This window comes from Rhincodon typus, chromosome 4, assembly GCF_021869965.1.
Source record: "Rhincodon typus isolate 14 chromosome 4, sRhiTyp1.1, whole genome shotgun sequence".
NCBI classification, from domain to species: domain Eukaryota; kingdom Metazoa; phylum Chordata; class Chondrichthyes; order Orectolobiformes; family Rhincodontidae; genus Rhincodon; species Rhincodon typus.
The window spans coordinates 110,724,301-110,750,223 of NC_063335.1; the positions used below are offsets into that span (position 1 = coordinate 110,724,301).

At 40.5% G+C, this 25,923-nt stretch overlaps 1 protein-coding gene across 1 annotated transcript in view; it reads right to left on the minus strand.

Annotated features, from left to right (window-relative positions):
• Positions 1-25,923, minus strand: part of LOC109933048 (centrosomal protein of 192 kDa) — an 80,956-nt gene that overhangs the window by 48,530 nt on the left and 6,503 nt on the right. Inside the window, exons 2-9 of the mRNA XM_048596195.1 lie at positions 19,703-19,891; positions 19,119-19,241; positions 18,320-18,453; positions 17,541-17,590; positions 14,469-14,616; positions 13,116-13,279; positions 6,753-6,887; positions 2,590-2,737 (exon numbers count right to left, since the gene is read on the minus strand). Coding sequence (XP_048452152.1) covers positions 2,590-2,737; positions 6,753-6,887; positions 13,116-13,279; positions 14,469-14,616; positions 17,541-17,590; positions 18,320-18,453; positions 19,119-19,241; positions 19,703-19,869 — 1,069 coding nt within the window. The 5' untranslated portion in view covers positions 19,870-19,891. The remainder of the gene's footprint in view (positions 1-2,589; positions 2,738-6,752; positions 6,888-13,115; positions 13,280-14,468; positions 14,617-17,540; positions 17,591-18,319; positions 18,454-19,118; positions 19,242-19,702; positions 19,892-25,923) is intronic.

Here is a 25,923-nt window from a genome sequence, read left to right on the forward strand (position 1 = left end):
TCTGATTGATGAAGTGGAAGGCAAGCATGCCTTCAAGAGGAAAACAGTAGCCAACTGGCAATGTCACTGGGCAAGTAATGCAGGAGGCTAATGCCTTAGGGGGACACAGGTTCAAAGCCCACCACAAAAATTAGCTAATTCGATTCATAAATCTGGAATTAAAGGCTAGCTGAAAAGCCCACCTGGTTCACTAATGCTTGTCAGGGGAGAGAAAAATTGGCAGTCCTCACCCAGCTTGACCTACAGGTGACTGCAGACCCACTGCTGTTGACTCTTAACCACCCTCTGAAATGGCCAAGCAAGCCTCTCAGCTCCAGGAGGGCGATTAGGGATGCAAACAATTGACACCCGTGTCCCTTGAATGAATTAAGAGGGGAAAAAATAAGGCTGAATGCCCTCATCCCAATCCCTTTGTAGAATTGATTCAGGTATGGGAGGTGTTCCAGTACAAACTCAGGGAAGGAGTGCATTGAAGGTTCAGAGGGCTCCCTGAGAAGTTGGGATTGTCTAGAGATTGAGGAGACTGGGCCTGTTTTCTCCTTGGACTCAGAAGTTTGCCTACAGTATGGAAACAGGCCCTTTGGCCCAACAAGTCCACACTGACCCGGAGAGCATCCCACTCAGACCCATGCCCCTAATCTCCACATTCCTGAACACTAGGGGCAATTTACCATGGCCAATCCACCTAATCTGCACATCTTTGGACTGTAGGAGGAAACCAGAGCGCCTGGAGGAAACCCACGCAGATACGGGGAGAATGTGCAAACTCCACACAGACAAAGTCACCTGAGCGTGGAATCGAACCCAGGTCCCTGGCGCTGAGGCAGTCGTGCTAACCGCTGAGGCAGTCGTGCTAACCACTGAGCCACCATGTTTCTTGGGACTGAGGTGAGAAGGATGAGAAGTTGATCTCACTCTAGCCTAGGACATTTATCGCAGGGTTCTAAACAGATTCTCCCCCCACTCAATTCCTTGCGGCAATTCTCAGCATTGTGGCTGGTCATTTGGCCCATCAAGTCTGCAACACCCCATCCCTGTGAAGACTGCTGCCAGGAACCAGGCAAGTTGACTCAGTGGCGAGCACTACTGTCCCACAGCGCCAGGGGCCCAGGTTTGATCCGAGCCTCAGGCAACTGTTTGTCTATGTGGAGTTTGCACGTTCTCCATGGGTTTCTGCTGGGCACTCCAGTTTCCTCCCAAAGATGAGCTGGTCAGGTGGATATGCCATGTAAATTGCCCCGCAGTTTCCAAAGAATGTGCAGGCCAGATGGGTCAATGGCAAATATGGAATTACAGGGATAGGGCGGTGCAGACTTGATGGGCTGAATGACCAGCCACGATGCTGAAAATTGCTCCCAGGAATTGGATGGAGGGAGAATCCGTTTGGAACCCTTCATCAAAGTGTCCTAGGCTAGAGTGGGATCAACTTCTTATGCTTCTCACCTCAGTCCCAGGAAGTCCAAAGACAAAACTGGCCCAGTCTCCTCAATCTCTGGACAAGCCCAACTTCTCAGGGAGTGCTCAGATGAACCTTCAATGTACTCCTTCCCTAAGCTCAGGAGGCACAGTACATTACTGCTGTCTCACCCCAAGCCTCTATACAAGTGCAAATTTAACTCCCGGCCTCAATCTTCCTTCAGAACCCTCAACACAAACTCCTATTTTGGGGAAACTAGCCTTTGATAGCCCTTTGGCCCATTGAGTCTGCACCAGTCCAAAACTAACCCCTAATGATTCTAATCCCATTCAAAATGATTCTAAGTCCCAGGCCCAATTATTTATTAATTGCCTACACTTGCACAACAACCCCACACTTGGGTCTTGTCAGACAACTACATCATTGTTGCAACGTTAAAGATAAGCAGCGATTTTCTACTGGGATGTGAACGTGGTCTGAGAATTGCAGGAGCTGATCCTTCCCCACCCTGTGATTCACCATGTAAAGGGCAGGTCATTGCTGGCTGTACCCTGCTCCATGATTGCCAAATGTTGCAAAAAGGACAAGTCTATTAAGCCCCAAGCTCGAGGGAATAGAGCTTGTCGTAAAGTCTAAAGATGGGACAAATCAGTGAACAACGCCAAAGCTGGAATAAGCTGTTAAAGATCTCTTTATGCTAACTTTTCATCTGAAATAATACAATGCACATAACTTCTTGAACACAAGAAAATGCGAAGAACAAAGACATGCATCTGAATTTATCTAGAATTTTAAAAAAAAGTCCTTGGATCAACTGGAGACCAAAGGTTTTCAAACATAAAACTTAGCTCAACAAAACATGCCAACTCTCACCAAACCTTGCATCAAGATTCAAAAACGCATCTTGAAAAAAAAAAGGTCAGGTGTTCATCTAAGAGAAAGTTCTGGTTAGCCAGTGAATCATTAAGATGTTCAGTGCAAAAAAGCTTTTTCAAGCTGCAACTCTACCAAAAAAAAAAACCATAAAAGTTAAACACAAGAAAGTGGTGACTGAAACAAGTTTTAAAAAACAAAATGACAGCCAGCACAAAAGCTCCTGCAGTTTTGGCTGGGTATCATCTGTATGAAAATTGATTACATAGCAGTCTTGCACACAGTAGTATTGTGCTTACCCACAACTGGTGAGTTTATGACCTGACCCTCTGCTCTTCTTCTAAATTCAAATCCAACATCATTTATTTCATCAAGTGGTCCAATAGACTCATCAGAACTACCACCTTCCAGTCCTGGTCTAAAGCTGGGATGATTGCTCTCTCGAAGCTGCATTATAAATTAATATAGTAAGTTGATAATTCATGTTGAAAATTCATACATTGTTCACTTATCAAATTCATTGCCATAATGTAGTAGTATGCAATTGAAAAATTCAAGTTCAATCTTGGCTGTGTTAAAGTAACTTACCTCAACCAGAACAGCAAGTTTGCAAATATCTAGTTTACAGCTTACTCATTTTAGAATACAATTTAAGTTACATTCCCTAAACTGAAAAACTGCAGGTTTAAGAACACAGTCAGAATAGAGACAGAGCTATTAAACAGTCGGCAGACTGACTTGGCTAAAAACTTAAAAAGACCATGCCTGTACTCCTTGCAGAAATAGCAGTTCAAAGAAATATTTGTCAGTTTGACAATAACCCATAACAGACTATATTGTCATGGAGGCAGGTGGAACTTAGGAAAGTTCTCTGGTTGTTGCCAAAAAAAAAAAATCAAAAGTTTATAAATGACAATTTGTAACTAGTGTGGTTTGCAGTTCAGAGAAACATCAATCAAAATGAGTTACTTCAGACCCAAGTTGTAAGCAGAGCAAACCATGAGGTGTATCATTAATAATGTGAAAGACAGCTGAGGCTTATATTTAAGTTTGGATCAGAGCTGAAAAAAAAAAGGCTACTCTGGTTGAAGCTGTTGGAAAATCTACTGTGATCCTTGCAGCGTCTTAATGCTAACTCAACTGAATTCAGTTGTGAATGGTCATGACAAACAAATAACAGGGAGATGAGGCTCCACAATTATCCCCATTCTCAAGCAGGGAGAAAGGCATACACAATGTAAAAAGTCTGAAGTCACGCGACACCAGGTTATAGTCCAAAAGGTTCATTAAAAATCACAAGCTTTCGGAACGATATTCCTTCCTCAGGTGAAGTATTTCACCATGCTTCAAAATTTCTTCTGAGGATGGCAACCCTTAGCAATTCACTCAAGTGCAAAGTGGATTATCTACCTTGACCTCAAAGAGTTCCTCAGATTCCACTCTTCAACTAATTAGTTTCACTCCTACGATAATAAGCAATGGCTGAAGGTCCTGGATACCAAAAAGTTACTAGCACAACAACATCCTGGCCTATAACCTTTTAGTATTGAAGCCTTGTGTGCCAGAACTAGTTGAGCCCCAAGCCAAGTTGTTCCAGAGCAGCTACAACACTAACATCTACCCAACAACAGAAACTACCCAGGTTTGACCTGTACACAAAAAGCAGGATGAATACAACTCAGCTAATTATGGCCGCAGCCTACTCTTTGACAAATTGATAAAAACACTTTTTCAACAGCACTCTCGAAGGACACTTGCAGAGGAAAGCTTGCTCACTTTCAGATTCCACCAGGGGGACTTGGCTCCTGACCTCACACTTCTGATTCAAAAAAAAAGAGAAGGACAAACGAGCTGAACCCCACAAGCCAGGGGAGCATAACTGCACTGGTTATCAAGGCAGCTTTCAAACATGTCAAGTCATCCTGGTAAAACTGGAGTCAATGAAAATCAGGGGAAAATTGCCACTGGGTGGTGACATCATTCCTGGCACAGAATGAAAATCATTGCCGTCGGAAGTTTATCATCTTACTTCAGGGTTATCACTGTAGGAGTTTTTCACAGCAGCATTCCCAGCCCAACTGAAAGTAGGAGCAAGAACAGGCCTTTGAGCCCACTGCGCCATTCAACATGACCAATGCTGATCCTCAATATTTTGTTCCTGCTCTTCGCCCATACCCTTGAACGCCTTTAGTTAGAAATCTATTTCCTTCTTAAAACAGTGACCACACTTCTATAGTGTTTGTTACAGAATTCCACAGCGTTGTCATCTGGAGAAGAAATTTCTCCTGGTCTCAGTCGGAAGTGGCCTACTACATATTGAGACTTGTTCTGGATCCTTTGGTCAGGGGAATCATCATCTTTGACAGAGTTTGACATAATAGACACAGTACTTTATGTTTCAATGAGGTCCTATATCATTCTTCTAAACTTCAAGTGAGTACAGGCCCAGTTGATGCAACCACCTTAATGAGGAACCTGCCATCGCAGCAATCGGTCTGGTGAACATTTGCTGAATTCTCTCTACAGCAAGTATACTTTTTTTTTTAGACAAAGCTGTGGTCTCAACAAGGCCGTGGTCTCAATAAGACCCTGTACAGCTGCATTAAGACTTCCTTACTTCTGTACTCAAACCATTTTGCAAGGGCCAATATGTCATTTGCCTTCCTAACTGCTTGATGCATCTGCATGCTTGCATTCAAATGATCAGTGTGCAAAAACACCCATATCTTTTTGAAAAAAGTTGATATACAAACTCATGGAATAATACTCTGGCATTCTGTTTTTCCCAGACAAGTGCCAGGCCATGACCACCTCCAAAAAGAACAAACTTAACTATAACCCATTGACATTCAATGTCATTATCATAATTGAACCCCTTCAGTAAAAACATTACATGGATCAATCTAGTAAACTTTCACTGCACTGCCTTCAAAGAAATATAACAATGGGTGAAAACAGTAGTGTCGTGGTAAAGTGACTGTACTAGTAATCCAGAAACCCCCCTCCGCAAAGCTAATATTTTGGGAATGTGGATTTAAATTCCAACATGGCAGATGAATAAACATGAATTTTAAAAAAGATATGCTAATGGCAAAAGATAACCACTATCTACTGTTCTAAAAAGAAATCTGGTTCAGTTCAGGAAAAGAAAACCACCATCCTTATTTGGTCTGGCCGACAAGAGATTCCAGACCCTTTGGGTGACTAGACATGGACAATACTGGCCTTGCCAGCAAAGCCCACATCCCATAAACACACAAAGTGGGCAAGATAGAAAAAAAAACAAAAAAGAGACCCCGAGTGAGGAGACCTGGTCTCACCAAAATCCTGCACAACTGTAACAAGATGTCCATATTCTTGCATGCCAAATCCTGTACAATAAAGATGCTCGTCATATTTAGTGTACTTTGCTCAACAATTTTCTCTTGAAAGTGAGGTACAAATACCAACAGGTTGCAACAAAGAGCCAGGTCGCAGATGGTTCTCAGTCAGTGTCATATATGCCTCATTTCGAGCAAAGACTAGTGAACAATTACAGTTGGGAAATGCAGCCATTTCACTGCATGCTTAAACTCAGGGTAATATGACGCTAATTGTAGCACTTTAGTCTTGCTGAGCTAAAATAGCCTAGATTGTAGATCAAAACCAGTTTCTTCTTGAACTGTAATGCTTTGCTACTTACTGGTAAAGTTAAGAAACCATTGGCATTTACTCAATGGATATTTAGAGTAACACTACAACCAAAGAGCATGCAACTCACTCAGCGAATTTAATATTTTAGGCTACAGGTAAATTGAAGGTAGAGTCAGTCTTTATGCCATTATTTTATATTTAAAGATAGCTAAACACCAGAGTAGAGTTCACAGATTGTGTTAACCTTAGTCATTATCTACCCTATATTCTGGTTAGCTTATTTTTTTCAGCCATCCACTTCAATACGCTAACCCCAACATTATGGAATTATTACCTTATTAAAATGGGATAGTTATCTCAGAATCCCTACAGTGTGGGAAAAGGCTATTTGGCCCACTCGAGTCCAGACGCAAGCCCTAATCTATCCCTGTAACCCTGCATTTCCCATGGCTAATCCACCTAGCGTGCACATCTTTGGATTGTAGGAGGAAATCCAAGCAGACATGGGGAGAACATGTAAACTTCACACAGACAGTCACCCAAGGGTGCAATCAAACCTAGGTCCCTGGTGCTGTGAGGCAGCAGTCTGACCATTCAGCCATCATGCCATCCCCAAAGGTTTCTAAAGCTGTAGGCTGACAGGGTCATACCCAAGTCCTGTGTATAAAATGACAAAATTCAGTGGTGATTACTTGCAGATGTAAGAAAAGATTGAGTAATTAATTTTCAAGCAATTTCATAGATATTGCACATTCAAAACATGTGCACAAAGCACTTAAGAGTTTTACTTCTCTGTAATAAATCTAGAAAGCAAGAATAATATACATACCAATTGCCTTGCTGAACTAGAGATCAACAACTGTCCTTGCAAAGTACTCTGTCGGACGGCCTCCAATTCACCACTTGATGGTGCAGAATCCATTCCAGTAGCTGCTTGTCGAACAGGAGGCACTTGAAAATTATCCTACAACATGACAAACAATCCTTCAAAAGCACAATTTTAACCAGAAAAATGGTTTAATAATTATTTCCAGCAAAATAGCTCACACATCATAAGGTTTGAAGACTTAGAACTAAATGACATTACTGCAACACCAGACAATTAGAAGATACCAAGCAATGTGGTCAAGGGTGAGGATAGTACAATTTCAACAGGCCACTCAGCAAATTGGGGGAGTGGGGGTTCTGGTTCTGGTGGTGGTGTCACTGAAGAAGAGCTTAAAACAAGTATGAATGAAAGGTGCAGCAGTCAGAATAACTGTGAAGTGAACTGAGAAGGGTGCAGCAAGTCAGTGTCACTGTGAAGCAGACAGGGAATGCAGACGCAAGTGGGGCTCAGAAGATGAACAAGAATAATGTTTTCTAGTCTACAGGCTACTGATGACTTCAAGAGTAACTAAAGGGAGTGGAGCAGAGCAAATGTTGGCACAGATTCTCAATAAAAACCTGAGCGCCAAGGCCCAGATAGAGCTCAACAGCAGCTAAATCCCAGCAGGAAACCAGCCAGACCCGAAAAGCCTTACTAAAATGACATCAGCACAAAGCAATAAGCTAATTAGTAGGTACTGGGCAAGTTGTTTTTACCCATGTTAAAGCAACATGTCTGGCACAGTATGTATGAAATCTTGTGTCCGAGGATTCACACATCCTGCAGGCTATGCATCTCCACGTTTGGTCAGCTTGAGCACCAGATTTTGGAGCGGGAGTGCAAGTGGAGGCTGTGTTATACTGGTAGCACGTGGTTAGGTGTGGTCACCCTACAGCTTAAGAAAGTGTAGTCAGGAAGCAATGGGTGACCGTCAGTCATATTAAGGGAGGCAAGGAGTCAGGAAAGCCCCAGAATGCATCACACTTGGGCAGCACAATGGCTCAGTAATTAGCACTACTGCCTCACAGCGCCAGGAACTGGGGTTCCGTTCCACCCTTGGGTGACTGTCTGTGTGGACATTCTCCCCACGCCCGAGTATAGTTTCCTCCAGTTTCCTCCCACAGTCCAAAGACACGCAGGTTAGGTGGATTGGCCATGCTAAACTGCCCATAGTGTTCAGGGACACGTAGGTTAGGTGGGTTATCGGGGGATGAGTCTGAGTGGGACGCTCCGAGGGTCGGTGTGGGCTTGTTGGGCCGAAGGGCCTGTTTCCACACTGTAGGAAATCCAAAAACAAAAAACTTAAGAACAGATTTTGTTCTACATTGGAAAATGCTATGTGAAGGTTCCTCTGGGTAGTGTAGTCAGAGCTCAGCAACACAAGCAGAGAATAAACAAAAGAAAGAGCTGTATACTTGTAGGACACTCAGTAGCAAGGTGCACCAACAGGGATTTCTGAGGTGACTTCATGATAGTGTGTTGCCTCCCTGGGGCCGGGGTCAAGAATTTCTGACAGCTGCAAAGCATTCAGAAGCAGGGAGGAGGGAGAATTTTCACAGGTCATGGTACTAATAACAGACAGTAAGAAGGAGGAGGTTCGACAACAAGAATTTGGATTGAAAAGTAAAATCAAGGTTGTCATCGCTGGATTATTCGCAGTGCCACATGTTACACGGCATGGAAAAATATCGATATGGCACATGAATGTATGGTTAGTGTAGAAGGCTTTAGATTATTAATTCACAGGGTCAGTTCCTGAACCACAAATGGTGTGTGCTATTAGTGGGGCTTTATACTAGTTTGTCAGCTGAAATGAAACAGAGAACCATAAGGTAAAACATGGTGAGACTGTTGATTAACTTGGAGATACAACACCACTTCTAATCAAGGATAGATTGTTGAGTGAGGGACAGGACTGAGAGCTCAATAATTTGGGGTATAGCGAGGAGTTAAAAAAGAGAGGAAATGCTGACGCTAATAACTGTAATAAAGGAGGTATAGTATCTTTGAAGGCTCCTCAACTTGGGCCATTAGGTAAAACTTAAAACAAAGGGTCAAAATTGTTGGGAGCCACATTTCTTAGGTGTAAAAGTAATAGGATAATCATAGCAGGAAATTTCAACTTTCACAACATTAATAAGTAAGAATGGTTTAGAGGCAGGGTGGAAAATCTTAAAATGTATCCAGCCTGCAGAAAGTCCCACAAGTAGTTGGGTAGTGCTGAACCTAATTGTTATGGCAGAGCATTTCAGTGAGAGTGACCATACCTCCGCAAGATTTAAAAAAGGTAGTAAGGGAAATGGTCAAAGATGGACCAGAAAACAAAAAAGTCTTGAACTGGGAGCAGGTTGATTTCAAACTGATAAAACAGGATGTGGCCAAAAGTGGACAGGGAGCAGCTACTTGTACCATAGACTACATCAGAAATTGGGATTCTTTCAAAAAGGAAATAATGCAAGTGTAAGGCAAGTGTTCTTTTAAAAATGAAAAAAATGGAACAAAAAAAAAGTAAAGAACTCCACATAGAGGGATATACAGGATTGAAGGAGGAAAAAAAAAAGGTTTTTGTCGATAGAGGACTCCGAACACCAGAAGCCCTCAAAGCACATACAAAGTCCAGTGGTTACTAAAGAGAATCAAAGAAAGGAGAGTGCATCACAAAAAAACAACACACCGCCAAGTTAGATACAAGAAAATCCAAAAGCATATTAGGGGCACGAAAATAGCCAGGCAAAAACCATTAGGACCATGAGGGATATGAAGGCATAGTTGAGGCTTTAAATGAGTAGTTCACATCTATATTCTTAATAGAAAACAGTTTAGGTATAGGAATCAGGGAAGAGGACGATGATATACTTGAACAAATTATAATAATTGATGGATGAGATATCAGCAGTTTAAACAGGCCTTTAGATGGTTTAGGCCCCAGGCCCAAATGATATGAGGCCCAATCTCTTGTGGGAGGCAAGGTTAGAGACTGCAGGAGTCTCTAACATTATTTTTCAACTCCTGGACAAAGGGGAGTGGAGTGCAAAGGGGAGTGGCACCATTATTCCTCCTACCTTTCTTGAATAAGCTAGGGAACTAGAAGCCAGCGAGTGTAACATTATTTTTAGAAAGATAACTGAGGAAAAAGATTTGAGGGACAGAATCAAGTATCTAGGAAAGACAAATTAAAATCAAGAATAGTCAGCATGGCTTTACCAGGGGATCATGATATCAGACAGTTTTGATTCTAAAGTTTTAAGAGGTGTCTAAATGTTTGGATGATTGCAGTGCATTGGATACAGGCTACAGGGACTTTAGTAAGGCTTTTGACAACATCTCACATGGGATCTTAACTTCTTGGTGAGTCTCCCATAAGATCCAAGACAATTTGGCAAATTAATTCCAAGACTGGCTTCATAGCAAGAGGCAGAGTGCGTTGTATTTTTATTTTTGTGCCTTTCAAAAACAAAAAAACTGTAGACTTCTAAGGAGAAAGAGCAGTTTTTAAAAAAAAAAAACAGGAGTCACCAGGATAGATGCATAATTGCACAGCAAGGAAGTCAATACTTATTACGAACTCTGTTTTTGAGGCCATGGGTTCCTGCAACATGCAGTCAGTCAGGAGCTGAGGACTTGTTTAGTGAAAACTGATTTGCTCTCTGTGAGCAAGTTGAAACTGGAATTACCAGCTGGATTAACTGAGTGCTACCCCAGTGGGTTCGCAACATTGCCTGAAAAGCTAGCAGAGGCAGTAACTAAAAAACACTTAAGTTGTATTTAGGTGATCACTTGAAATTGTACAGTATACAACTTAACAAAAAAGGGGACCAGATAGGTGCTTGACAACTGGCACAGATACAATCAGCCAAAGGACCTTTCTATTCTTTAAGACTCAGACGTAGGCTCCATGTTAGGCAGTGCTAATTTTAGCAATACTACGGGCAAGAAAATTGTGGAAGGGATTTAAGAAGTCAGAAGTAGTTAGTAACTAAATGAAACTCAAGATGGTGACAGAGTAAGACGCTCCTGCCACAGCTTCTCTGGTTGCCAGTTCCTTTTCCTTTTTTTCCCCCCGCTTCTTCGATGCAGTTTTTCTCCCACCCACCAACCCAACTTTTAACTTCTTAAACTTTGCCACCTGGAGAGAATGGAGAACACAGTGCAAGACCAGCCAGGCTTAGGAGATGAGTTGGAGACCAGGCCAGCTTGGGAAGCAAGCCGTGGGCCAGAGCCCAGAGCGGGAGCAGGAGCAGAGCAAACGCGGGCTGGCCAGGCAGACAAGTCCTGGAGGCGAGTCCATGGTAGAGGTCAGTGCTTGGAAGAAGCAAGGCCTCATGTTCTGAAGCCCATCAGACACATACTCAGTGAAAAGGGCCTATAACTTGAGTACTTTAAAGATATATTTTAAAAAAATATAAAAATACTGAACGATAATAAAAACTATTTCAATTCTGTAACAACAAAGTATCTGTACCTAAGACAGCACCATGAGGTGACATTACAAAAAAAACTTTTCACTGCACTCATTCGAGTGCACATGACAATAAAGGCTATTCTCATTCTAAATCACTCTACACTAATTGTGCTCAGGAACTAGTTCCAGATATTATGAGGCAACCAAGTGTTGGTGTCAGGGCTCAAGAAACATTCTGGATACTTTGGCAGCTCTAGTTTAATCTAGGTCTTGGAAAGAATCATAGATTCCCCACGGTGTGGGAGCAGGCCCATTGGTCCACCCCAATCCTCCGAACAGCATTTCATCCAGATCCATCCCACCGTATCATATCCCGGTAATCCTGCATTTCCCATGGCTAACTGGACATTATGGGCAACTTAGCATGGCCGATACACCTAAACTGCACATCTCTGAGCTGTGGGATGAAACCAGAGCACCCAGAGGAAACCCAAACAGAAACAGGCAGAATGCGCAAACGCCACACAAACAAACAGTCAACTGAGGGTAGAATTGAACCCAAGTCCCTGACACTGTGAAGCAGCAGTGCTAACCACTGAGCCACCTTGCTGCCCTAAAAGGGTGAAGGAAAAACCACAAGCAGTATTAGTTTCATTCTACATAGCCAGATTAGATTGATGGTGAAGCCGATGGTCAGTGAAAAGCTAGAATTGTGCTAGCACATAAATTATGGAGTGCAGTTTCCAGAGTCCAAGGGAACACAGGTCTATGAAAGAAGGAAGTTATCAAGCAGAAAGGAAACAGTCATTGAGGCAGATCCTTATGAAAGCAACTGATAGGGAGTTCCCACAAGTGAAAAAAGCTGATCCCTTGACATTTAATGTGATTGGATGACAACTGTGTGGGGGCAGGGATTTGCTCACAAAGCAATGGGATCTGTCTAGACTGCATTTGCTCTGAACTGTGAGGTGTACAATCACAATCTGTTACTCATATTGACACCATTAATACTGGCTGTCAAAATACAAGTTGTACAAGTATCGTGGATTTTATTGCTGTTCTGGTGTTCTTTTGTAAAGATTTTTTTGGTTCCTCAGAACCATGGAATCTTAGGACTTTCTGTTCTTCGATTTCCTGAAAAATCACACTTTGTCTGCTTGCAAAAAAAAAAGTGAGGTATTCTCCCGATTCAGACTGAAACAAGTATGGGAAGTCTGGTACAGGATACCAACAAGTGCAGAGGAACATGCAGTTTGACAACAATTTGTGGCGTTAGTAGAGTCCACCAACATGATGCAATGATGTTCAATGATAGTAAACCCGTACATGTTTAATCTGAAAAGCAAATTCAAGATTTTACTAGTTAACTGTGCTTCATTAGTGGGATTTAAAAACAAAACATTTCATTAAGGATAGCCCAGAAAACTTGGCAATTGAAATGTTAGGTGCATCTAATTGTATCAAGTATCAAACTGCATACTGGATTTCTATTCAAGATGTTGTAGCCTGTGAGAAATAGAAGTTATTCCAGTTTCCAATATGATTGATCACAAGCTATTTTAGGACAGACTAAACATCTTATCACAGCTAAGCTCAAGTAGTTACTTTGAAATACATACAGATTTAGCTCACTATTTAAAATGGCTAACATGCAAGTAATTATGCTGCAGCGTTGGATCATTATGAATCCTTATATGCACAAAAAGCAAATTGGCAACACAAAATACATAGGGTGCACCCAAACGTTTACAGAATCAGAGTAGCGTTCTTTAGAGATTAGAATGCTCCTTTTGATTCACACAAACCTAAATGAAGATGGGTGCTGTCATACTGCATCATGAACAAAATTAAACTTTTATTTGTATTATAATAATCAAAACTTAGAGACAGGGTGCAATGGCATTGGCAGGGTTTGAAATTACCTGGTGCCATCTGGTTGGATTATTACTGGGTACTCGAAGTGCAGCATGGACTTCGGGGAGTTCTTGTCCTTCAGTATGACCCCTCTGCATTCCTGGCGGGACCAACTGTTTGAAATAAACGTCCAGCCTCTCATCACCAAATGCTTCAGCATCAAACTCATCATCTGTTAGAATTGAAGTATTATTAATTTTTGGAATTATGTTTATACAGCATCTTTACTGTAATGAACCATTCCAAAGCTGCAGCGTTACAAAATAAAATGCAACACTAAACCATGTGGACATATTAGTCCAGATGCACAACAGCTTACAATCATAGAATCCCTACATTGCAGAACGGGGCCATTCAGCCTATCAAGTCAGCAACACTCTAAAGAGCATCCCACCACCCTATCTCCGTAAGCCATTTACTTTGGCTAAACTACCTAGCCTACACATCCCTGGATACTATAAGCGATTTAGCATGGCTAATCCACTTAACCTGCACTTCCTTGTGGGAGGAAACTGGTGGTGGTGGTAGTTTTGGGGCAGGGGGGGTGGAAAGAGTGAAAGGGACCTAGTGAAAACCCACACAAACACAGAGAGAATGTGCAAACTCCATACAGTCACCGGAGGATGGAATCAAACTTGGGTCCCTGGTGCTGTAAGTCAGCAGCCCTAACCACTGTTCCACCATGCTGCCTACAGCTTGGTTTTACACAGTTGTCTGAATAGGAAGAAAGTGAGGCAGATGGGCTATGCACTTCGACCTTAATGAGCAATGATTGTACGAGTAAAGAAAAACAAAGAACTAGAATCATAAACAGTTATGGTTACAGTCAAACTGTTACCATTTGCAAAAGGGACAGTATCGGGGTGGGGACATAGATTTACAATAATTGTCAAAAAAAAGCCAGTCGTGAGAAGAGCCTTTGTGCAATACAATGCCTTACAAAACAGTTCGTTTGCTGTTGCACCTGCTTGCACTATATTTTCACTTGGTAAAGAACATCATTGCAAGGCTACAGAGGAAAAGGGGACTAAACAAAAACAGCTTTCAACAAGTGCTAGAGGTCTGATGGGCCAATTGGACAACTTCTCTGCTGCAAGATTCTACACTATTTTACTTTAGATTGAAAAAAAAATAGGAATTTATTTGAATGCATGAAAGTAAGCTCATGCCATTCAAAAATATTTTTGGTGCAGTGAACAAAAATTACTTTGGACACTGCAAACATTTTGAAAAGGCAGGAGTAAACTACAGGTTCATCTGTTCTTCTGTTAAATGATTCATACTGCATAGTTTATGTACAATGTAAAAAGTGACCATTTCCAATCACTAGAAAAACAGGAAACCATCATGTTGCACTGTACCTGTGGACTGGTCTTCTAAACTAGCCAGCGACAACAGCCTTTCATCTTCTAACAAACTAGCTAGACTGTCGCTGTATCGTCTAATGTCCAAATCCTCATCCGTTTGTTTCGTTCCAGGGGATGTTCCAGGGTCCTTTGGGTCATCAACCTAATGACATAGAAGCCAACTATTACAAATTCAGGATAAGATACAACTTAGGTATGAAATGTTGAGCAATTTGCTCTGACAAACTGGCTATGTTGCTCATTTAAAATGGATTTTTGCTGGTAACCATACAAATCCATGTTCCAGAGTTAAATTAGACATGCGTAATGCCATTAAAATTTCATCTCAAGCAAACTGTTGTTATGGACCCAGCTAGTCAGATTGCAGAAAGAAACCTGGCTTTATTGTGGAAAAAAAACTTAAATGGTCTATTTGCCTACTATGACGGTCAGTCACTGAACATATTCCACACAAGACTGCCATTGTACTATCAAAGGAACAATGAAGTTTATTACACTCAAAAGAAGGTGCACAGAACTATTTTACACTATACAACTATTTTCTTACAAGTATCAGAAATAGACAGACATTCAGCTGTTATCCTCAATAACATAACTACAAAAAACCTTAGTGGAAGTGGTATCCTACTTCCACTTCAAAAGTTCTATATTTAATAAGCACAACTGTACTTCACCTTTCTGACAAGGTTCTGCACTCACTCAATGCTATCTTTGGTTAATGTCTTATCTCAAGACCCTTTAATTAAACTTCTATCAACTTACTTCCTCCTTAGCTTTGATTACTTTGGACAATGCTAACAGCACTGCTGCTCTTACAATCCTTTTCCTTAATTTCTTGGAAAGAAGCCTGTGCTCACCAATCTTATGGATAGTTCTGCCTTTCTGAAAAAGGTAGCTTTATTCCGTTTGCCTCCCTGTATCATAGGGCATACCGATGGGCCATAGGCCACTTCTTTCCCCTCTCTCCACCCCTTTTTTCTAAAGCACAGAACTGTTGACCGAGGGTTTCTTTTGTAACATCTTGTGTAAAACATAAACAAGTTTCCAGACAACCCAGTATGACTCAAAAGAAACTAAAACTAATGTCCTGCCCGTAGCTCTGAACTTAGAAATACAAAATCAAAGCTATACATGGTTCTCATGAGTTGAAATAAAACAATTTATGACAAAAAAATTATAAATAACAAAAGTTAAACATGATAATTATTACTCTCCGTATTCTTGATCCATCTCATTCAGTTCGGTGTCATCAACCTTAAGTAAAGCTGGCTGAACTAAAACACAAATTCCCCTATATCACTGTTTAGCCTGTTGAAAATGTATCTTTCATGGTAATTACTCTTGGAAATGCTCGTTGGATCTCTCTGGTCACGATGCATAAATCCCTGGTTTGATCCCTAATTGGACTTTTTTTTTTAAAATAATCACAATAGAGGCTTTTAGATTTACTTATATTAGCCATCAACCACTTCACACACTCTTTGTTTCAAGTTATTTTTAAAAATTATGAAAGGACACTGGTGAGACCACATCATAGACTCAAACAGTGCAGACAAGGCCCATCAAATCTGAACCAACATTACTACCGCTGAAAGTGTGCTAATCCCAGTTTCCTGTACTCCTCCCATATCATATTTGAAGTGCTCATCCAAATTTTTTTTTTTTTTTTTTTGAAAGAAAGAAATGTTTCAAAGGTTCCAGCCTCCACTACCTTCCCAGACAGTGCATTCCAGATTCCCACCACCTGCTGAAGTGAAAAATTCTCTATCCCCCAAATCCCCTCAGAATCGGCTGTCTCTCCTCTCATGATTGACCCCACAAACAAGGGGAACAGCTGCTCTCTATTCACCCTACCCATACCCTCAATCTTATACACCTCAAGTACAACCTCCTCAGCCTTTTCTGCTCTAGAGAAAACAATCCAAGCCTATCTAGTCTGTCCTTTTCACTCAATTGTTCCATTCCAGGCAACATCCTGGTGAACTTCCTCTGCCCCCCAGGAGTCAGGTGTATTCTTACAATATTGATCAACCTATTCAAAGGAAGCATGTAAATGCATTAGTAGTAGCTCAGAGAAGGTTTATCAGACTAATACCTGGAATCAATGAGCTCTCTTATGATTAAATATTGGGCGGTGTAGGTTTGTATCTACCAGAGGTTACAAGCAAGAGAAGCAACTTTTTGATAGTCCTGACAGACCTATTTAACAGAATCAGTCCCAGTCCCCAAAGAATCCATGCCTGCTACCCTGCATCATTCCAGCCACGTACCAAATCAGCTCTATCCTCCTGTTTCTTTAGGAGTTATTTCATTGCAGTGTCAGAGATGGAAGGGTGACCTTATAGAGGTTTATAAAATCATGATGGGCATAGGTAAAGTGAATAGCAAAAGGTCTTTTACCCAGGTTAGGGGAGTTCAAAACTAGAGGCATTATTTTTTCAAAAAAAATGAAAAGGTGAGAGGAGAAAGATTTAAAAGGGAGGGATTTAAAAGGGACCTGAGGCAACTGGTCAGCATGGACGATTTGGACTGAAGGACATGTTTCTGTGTTGTATGACTCTATGACAGTGTGGCCCCTGGACAAACTTGGAAATTACCTTCATGTCATGATTAGTTTTCGCCCCACCTCAGTTTCCCCAATTTCTACCCCCTAGACTACAATACTCTCCTCATCCATGTCAAGTGGAGTGGATATGGAACATGATCTCTAGCTATCCAACCTCTGAATATAACTAACAACCTCACTTCTGATAATATGGTGGATGACAAATTCATAGATGAATCATCCAGGATACTACCACCAGAGGAACTTGAGTTTAGCAAAGCAGCTTGCTTATTCATTTACACTTCAAGTATTGGTAAACATGCGTTAAAAAGCAAAACAATTTCAAAGATATTTATTTAGTTCTATAAATACATTTTGTAAAATCTTTGGTACATTAAATAATGCAAATAGATGTTTACTGATCAAAAACATTTGATATGATTAGATTATTTTAATTTATAAACTTTGGCTTGAATTAAGTTGTAGCTCAATAAAACGTTCAATATTTTGGTTCCAAATACCTTATTTCCTTTCTCATTATCAGTCAAACAATCCAACACAGGAGAACTCTCTGCCAAAAGAAAAAAGCAGTTAATTTAAAAGAAAATTCTTAACAAATAACCAGTATTCTGGATTAGCTGGCAACAACGGTCTGCAGCAGCCATTTCCACTTGTTCCAAAAGAAGCAATGGAACAGCTTCTTGAGGTCATGCAGCCTGTCTAGCAAGATGTGTTCCATAACGCCAATAGCTGTTGAAGCACTTTTATACAACTATACCTTAGTTACTAAGAGTAACTTAGTAGGCCACTTCAGATGGCAGTTATATAGGGCAATTGTGTTGGTGGGGTAATCACATGTTCCAATGACAACTGGTTTCTTTTGTTGAAGACATTGGTGAAGCAACTTTTTGCTTTCCATTTCTTGATTTTTTTTATCTCAATTTTTAAAAATGATTCTCATGCCACATCTTTACACAAATTTAAGTTATTTATATTTTTATCCACCGGCAAGAGTGCATTTCAAATATGCAATGAAATGAATAACTTAAAGTTCATTTGAAATTGACCAAAATCCATTTTTCTCCTTTAATTCAGATCCAAAAACTCTACTACAATGGCATGCTCAACTTCAACTGATATTATTTGATCATTTAAATCCAGTACTTATTTTCAAGCAAACGGTTTGCACATAGCATTATTCTGTCAAACTAACGTCTGATGGCTAACTTTACTGAGATTCAGACTGGATGCACATACATGCCATCCAGTTTGCCAACAGAAAAAGATCCCAATTTGGTACCTTGTGCATTGTTGTGTTGCCCTGGTAATGCATGTTGCGGATTTACTTTTGAGAGCAAGGAACCAAATTCATCCAAGTGCTTTTCCATCACATCAGGAATACAGTGAGCATCAAGAAAGTCATCAACATGTTCTCTGTAAAAAGAAAGAACTTTCAACAGGGGAAAACAATAGCCAAGGTTCCAACACAGGTCCATGGCACTCCAGTTATTAAAATTTGCCAACCTTAAGGAAACCAAACACATTGAATTCATTTCCTGTTAATATAACTACCAAAACCATTAACACATCTTGTGTCATAAGATCTTTAATATCACACTTTATCGACTGAATGTATTTTCAAAAGTTCAAATACACCACATCTACTTCAGTTCCCCTTTATTCATCGTTCATGTTACTTGCTCAAAAAGAACTAACAAATTTTGTCAAATACTATTTTGACGTTTCCTTTCAAGAGGAAAACAAAAAAAAAAACACTGACTCTAGCTGCTTAAATGAATTTCTAAAAGGGGTTGCTAATACATCCTTAATAATCTATTCTGGAAATTTTCCAATGACTGATTTTCGCAGCTTTCCATCTCTCCTTCCTTCATTAGAAATGTTAGATTTCTGTTTTTTTCCAATCCACCAGGACCTTTCCAAAATATAGTAAACATTTAAAATATGCTCCAAGCTCTGGGATTTCATTACTAAACCTCTCTAGATTTTAAGGAGCATCTTCAAAGGGGGTAACTTTCGCCATCAACACATCATTTCTGCAGTTGATCTTTCCCAAAACCCGAGAATGACCAGATACTTACAACTCATCTTTGAAACTAAGTGCAAACTTTTGACAGGTTTCAGAGTTCAAAACATTAGATGAATGTGTATCCACTGTAGAAAATCTTACTTCTTCCAAGTATGAAGATTGAACATCTGGTGCTCTGCATGAAATTTGTGGAAATTACATAAAATAAAAATTAATTTACTTAAAAATAATGCTATTCCATTGTCTCAAAAAAGAAGTTAATGGCTCACGACAAGCTTTCAGATTGAATTACACTTGCAGCATTTGTTATTAATTCCCAAAAAAGATGTTGTCGTGCGTTATTTCACACAGCATTGACTCAAAGCCCAAGGTTCCATTATATTAGTAAAATACTTGGTACTTTCAGCCTTAACCTAGACAACTTCAAGAAATATGGGTCTCATACAAATTTTAAGCATCTTCTTGATGGTGCTGCAGTCCAACTATGTGAGCATGCTGGAATGACAGTCACTGAAGATTTATGTATGACAATACTCAAATCTTCTGAATGGCATGACCATTTTCACAAGATTGTAAACTGTTTGAATAGAATTTTCTTAACAAAGAAAAATAAATGCACATGGTTATGTTGCTCACCTGTTCCCCAAGTCAGATTTGTTTTTAGCAACTGTTGAAGCAGCCATAGGCAGTCCAAAATTTGATGAGACAGTAACATTTCCCAGAATTTCACTGCTATTGCCTCTCTCAGACTGCAACAGAAAGCTTGGAAATGTTTCATCTTCCAGATTTCTGACACTTTCCATGTTATAAGCATTTGATCCTTATCTAAAAAGATTGAAGTAAATGAATTTAAACAACAAACAACATTTTCCTGCTCACCTTGGTTCTGCCACAATATTCGTGTTCAAGTCAGAACATCTTCGATTCAAGCTCTCCAATAAGCAATTCTAAAGAAACACAGTACCGTTTGAGGGGCCTTTTTTCAGACTAGCTTTTAAGAGTAGCTAAAAAAAGGCTTTAGATTAAAAACTGCAAAAAAAAAATTCCATATTCAAAATGTGAACAATACAACTTAAATTCCTTTTAGGTTCACTGAATAAAGCATACATTACCTCAAATACCCATTTGGTGATACATGGACAAGTAACTACAGTGTGGTCCTGCTACAAGTTTGGTTTAATCTTGGAAAAAAATCTGAAAAACCTATTTGACAAAGCTTTTCATCTATCACTCAAGGAGAAAAACCAACATTCATACTATGTGGAGAAAGAGTGCTGATTCGTTGGCAAGTGGACTCTAATTGGTAGAGGTGCTTACAGAGAATGCACCAGATAATTGTGACTGACCATTAACCTGCCTGCTTTAAAATTTAAAAACAGACTTATCGGTCTTGTAGGGAAGCGGTAGTGCCCCTACCTTACAGCTACGAAGCATGGGTTCAAGTCCTACCTGCTCCAGTGGTGGGAAACAACACCTCTGAACAAGTTGATTAAGAAAACATTAAAAACCAGTCAGGTTAACTCTTTCATTTCTCAGGTAAATGGCTGCCATTGCCAGTAATAAAAGAAAATTGCCAGAGTTTTCTTTTAAGAAAGATATATAGAAAGGTAAAAGAGAGGGAAGAAAGAGGGGACATTGGATTGGTGGAAAGTGAGGCTGGAAGTAGTAGTAGTAATGGGGAACAAAGAAATGGGTACTTTGCATCAGAATTCATGATGGAAGACACCAGTAGAATACCACAACTTCAAGACAGGCAAAGGGCAGAGGTGAGTGTAGTGGCTATCACTGGGGATGCGGAAAAGGTCTGATGGTGGGTAAATCATGGACCAGAGGGATGACACTTATGAAAGAGATAATAGAGGAATTGGTAATGATCTTTCAGGAATCAATTGAATCAGGAAGGTCCCAGCAACTGGAGAAGGGCTAATGTAATCTAAGAAGGGAGGGAGACAGAAGACAGGAAACAACTGGTCAACTCGCCTGACCTCAGCCGTTAGTAAGATTTGAGAGTCCATTATGAAGGATTAGATTGCAGATTATGGCCATTCTCGTCTGAAAACGTTCAATCTTGTCTGATCTCAGAAGCTAAGCATACTCAGGCCTGGTTAGTTGTTGGATTGGAGACCACCAGGTGCCGTAGACTGGTGGCCCCTTCTTGTGCTGCGGTGGTAACGTCCCTAACCCAGACCAGGAGACCTACACAAGTCCCATCTGCTCCAATGGCATTGAGTAACATCGCTGAACAGATTGATTAGAAAAATAGGTTTGTCCAGTTCTGGTCACCCAGTTACAGGAAGGATATTATCAAGCTGGAGAGGGCTCAGAAAAGATTTACCAAGATGCTGCCGAGCATGGAAGGTTTGAGTTATAAAGAAAGGCTGGGATTTTTTTTCCCCACTAAAGCCTAGGAGATGGAGAGATGATGCAACAGATGTTTATAAAATAATGAGAGGTTTTGATAGAGTTGATGATAGTAGTCGTTTCCCTAAGATGTGAAATTTCAAGGCTAGGGGCACATTTTTAAAAGGTGACAGGAGAAAGACTTAGAAAAGACACGAGGCAATTTTTTTTAATATACAGAGGGTGGTTCACGTGTGGAATGAACTGCCTAATGAAGTGGTGGATGCAGGTACAATTACAACATTTAAAAGACATTTGGATGGATATATGAATAGGAAAGGTTTGGAGGGACATGGGCCTGGGGCAAGCAGGTGGGACTAGCTTAGTTTGGGATTATGTTGAACCGAAGGGTCATGCGCCCACGCTTTATGATTCTGAAAAAAAAAAACAAAATCAAAAAGATACTTGGAAGTGCATGGCAAAATAGGCCTGAATCAGAAGGTTTACCAAGAAGAGGTCATGTCTGACAAATCTGTTAGAATTCTTTTGAGATAATGAGCTACGTAGACAAAGGTGAGCTAGTGTACACGATCTATTTGGATTTCCAGAAGACCTTTGACAAGTTGCCACACAGGAGACAAGATAAGAGGCCATGATATTAGGTACCATCATGAATCAAGGATTAGCTGACTGGCAGAAGGCAGACTGGGGATAAAGGGGTCTTTTTCACGATGGCAGACGGTGATTAGTGAAGTTCCATATGGGTCAGCAACAGGACAACAACAATTCGTGTTATACATTAACAATCTGGACAAAGGAATTTAAAGCATTGGTGATAAGTTTGCAGATGGCATAAAGATAAGTGGAGGTGCATATAGTAGGGAGGCTGCAGGAGGACGTGGACAGGCTAGGAGAGGAAGCAAAGAAGTGACAGGTGGAATACAATGTGGGAAAGTGTAAGATTATACATTTTTGGATGTAAGAATAGAGCTGTAGACTGTTTTCTAAATGGGGAAAGGCTTCAGAAATCTGAAGCACATAGGGACTCTGGAGATCTAGCTCTGGATTCCATTTAGGTTAACATGCAGGTTCATCTGGCAGTTTGGAAAGTAAATGCAATGTTAGCATTCATTTCATGAGGGCTACAAGAGCAACAGTGTACTGTCTGGGCTGCCTAAGACTGCATTTGGAATACTGTGATCAATTTTGGATTCAGTATTTAAGGAAGACATGTTGGGGGGTTCCAGACAAGGTGCACCAGAATGATCCTGGAAATGAAGGGTTTATCCTATGAGGAGTTGTTGAGGACACTGGGTCTGTACTCGAAGGAGTTAGAAGGATGTTGGGGCAGGGCAGTGGGAGGTGAATCTGTTTGAAACTTAGAGAATACTGAGAGATCTGGACAGAGTGAACGTGGAAATGATGTTTACACTAGTGAGAGAGGCTAGGACCAGAGGGCACACACTCAGAGTGAAGGGACGACCCTTTAAAGCCGAGATGAGAAGCAATTTCCTCAGCCAGAAGGTGGTGACTCTGTGGAGGTGAAGTCTTTGAGCATATTTAAAGACAGAAAGCTAGTTCCTGATTAGTAAGGAGATCAAGGGTTATGGGGTGAAGACAGGAAAATGGGGTTGAGAAACATATCAGCCATGATCGAATGGCAGAGCAGACCCGATGGGCCAAACATATCTTATGGGCTTATGCTGATGTCATCTATTTTGTTGAGTTGATACAGTTGCAGCATGTGTATACACATTCTGTCTACAAGGAACTGGGCTCCTATGTATTAACACATGCAACGTCCACTCCTAAACCAATTGTCAGTGTAACGTTATGTGCATTCAGGAAAATCCAGCAATTGCCTAGTTGCACAATGACAACTCATGTTGTAAAATGTATTGACATTTCTGCAAGCCTAGGCTATTTGGTTAGTCAGAAACTTGTTTGATGCAAGCAGCCAAAGGGATATTTCGCTGTCTGATACGATTTGCAAGTCTTTAGGACTTGAGGCATATACACCTAGCATCACACGAGCACTGAAATTAATTTGCTCATAATATCCAATGTTTTTGGATTGATGGCTGCATCAAATACATGACAAACACCAATCACATTGCAACTGCACAGTGACAGCATACTAAGACCATAAAATATGAAGCTGAATAAAAAGCTGAACAACTTTTTTTTATATTACAAGTATTAATGACCTGAAATACATTGCATAAAACAGGTGAAAGAAGAGACAATGCATGATTTCAAAAGGAAACTGGATTGGCACGAGCTATGCAAATCTAGAAGGCTACATGATACAGCAGGAACAGATGGGATTCATCAATCTACCAAACTATCATCTTCTGTGCAAGGACTCTAATGGATCTACCCTCAAATTCCAATGAATACCAGATATCTTAGAGACATTGACAGACTAGATACTGAAGAGCTAGTTGCCTAACAGAGAGGCTAGAACTAGGGCTCAAAGTCTTACGATAATGCAAACTGGTCATTCAGGACTTATTCCTTCACTCAAAGGGTTGCAAATCTTCAGAGTTCTTTACTCAGAGCTACAAATGCTCAATGGTGGGTACTGAAAGCCAAGATTGATAATCTTTTGGCCCTTACAGGAATCAAAGAATACAGGAATAGAATAAAATCAGGAGTGAGGTAAATAGTCAGCCATGACCTTGTTGAATGGCTGAGCAAGTCCTTGGCCCCATATGACTGACTCAATTTCTTCTATTAAGTTCTTGTTCTAAAAAGGCATGAAGCAAGTTGGAGCCCTGTTCAATCACAGTCAAGATTCAAAAGACTGGGCAACAAGAATAACTTCATATTATGTTATGTTATGTTCAGTTATTCCATACGTTTCAAAACTCTTGATTGCAAGAATTACAAGGTCACAGCATTTTACTTGGCAAAATAGTCAAAGAAACTGTTGCACTTCATACAAATGCTGTAGTAATGCACTTAAAATAAAACAGGATCAGCCATTAGTTTTCTACCTGTACAAATTAGTTACAGTTTACATTAATTACATTCAGAGGTTTTTTTTTTTAAAAAGGGATGTAGTTTTTTGTTGTTAAAAAGGTATCTTGTCTTTTCCCCACATTGCAACAATTTACTCCATCCAGACAAGTACCATTCCTTATTTCTTAAAATATAAAATTCAGACATTTATAACTCAAAAGCAGCCATTCGACCCCACCACGTTCATGCTGAACATGATCTTTCTACATAGCTCAGACTCCGAGCCAGGCAACATTCTGCTAAATCTCTGCACCCTCTCTAGTGCAATCACATCCTTCCTACAATGTCATAACCAGAACAGCATGCAAAACTCCAGTTATGGCCCAAGGCATTCTATGCAGTTTTAACATAACCTCCACACTCTTGTTTTCTATGCCTCAGTGAATCAAGGCAAGCCAAGCCTTCTTAACAAGCTTACCTACCACCCCTACTAGCTTCAGGGCTCTCTGGATATGTACAAGTTCCTTTTGATTTTCAGTACTTTCCTCAGGTTTACCATTCAATATGAATCCTTTGCCTTGTTAGCTTTCCCCAAGTACATTACCTAATTTCTCAAGGTTGAATTATATTTGCCACTGCTCTGTCCAAGTGAGCAGTCCTTTGATATCCTCTGCAGCTAACAGCTATCCTCCCACACTACCAATTTGTGTGTCATCCACAAATTTATTGATCATAAGTGCAGAGATTAAGTCATTAAATGATCAATCAACCAACAAGCACCAAGTCCTGCAGAACCCCACTGGAAACAGACTTCTAGTCAAAGAAAAATCTCTCTACCATCACCCTCAGCTTCATGCCTCTCATCCAATTTTGGATCCAACCTGACACGCTACCTTGAATCCCGAGGGTTCTTACTTTCTTGACTGGTCTACCATGAAGAACCTTATCAAAAGCCTTGCTAAAGTCTACATACACCACAAATGCTTATCGATACTCTTGTTTACCTCATCAACAAAGTTGACTGAATTTGTCAGACAAGATTGTCCCTTAAATCCATACTGACCATGCCCAATTTAATCTGTCTCTTTCCAAGAGCACATCTATACTACCCATCAGAATTCCTTTCGCAAATTACCCACCACCCAGGTTAGACTGACTGGCCTCTAATTTCCTGGTTGATCCTTCCTCCCTGTTATGTTTCTTTTTAAAAAAAAAACAAACAGGACAAAATTAGAAGTCCTCTGCCAACTCACCTGTGGCCAGAGAGGATCTGAAAACTTATTGCCAAGGCCTCAACATTGCCTCCATTGTTTCCCTCAGCAGCATGGGATATGTTTAACCAGAGTCGACAGATTTATCAACTTTTGAAGCATATCAGCTAGTGCCTCTTTTCAGTGTTGATTTCTGATGTCTAGACCTACGCCATTTTTTCATTGTGAAGACTGATGTAAATTTTGGTGAGCACTAAGCCCATGCCCTGCATGTGCTCAAAGATTCCCTTCATGGTCCTTAAAAGGGCCCCCTTTACATAGATAAGAAGGTGTAGAGCTGGA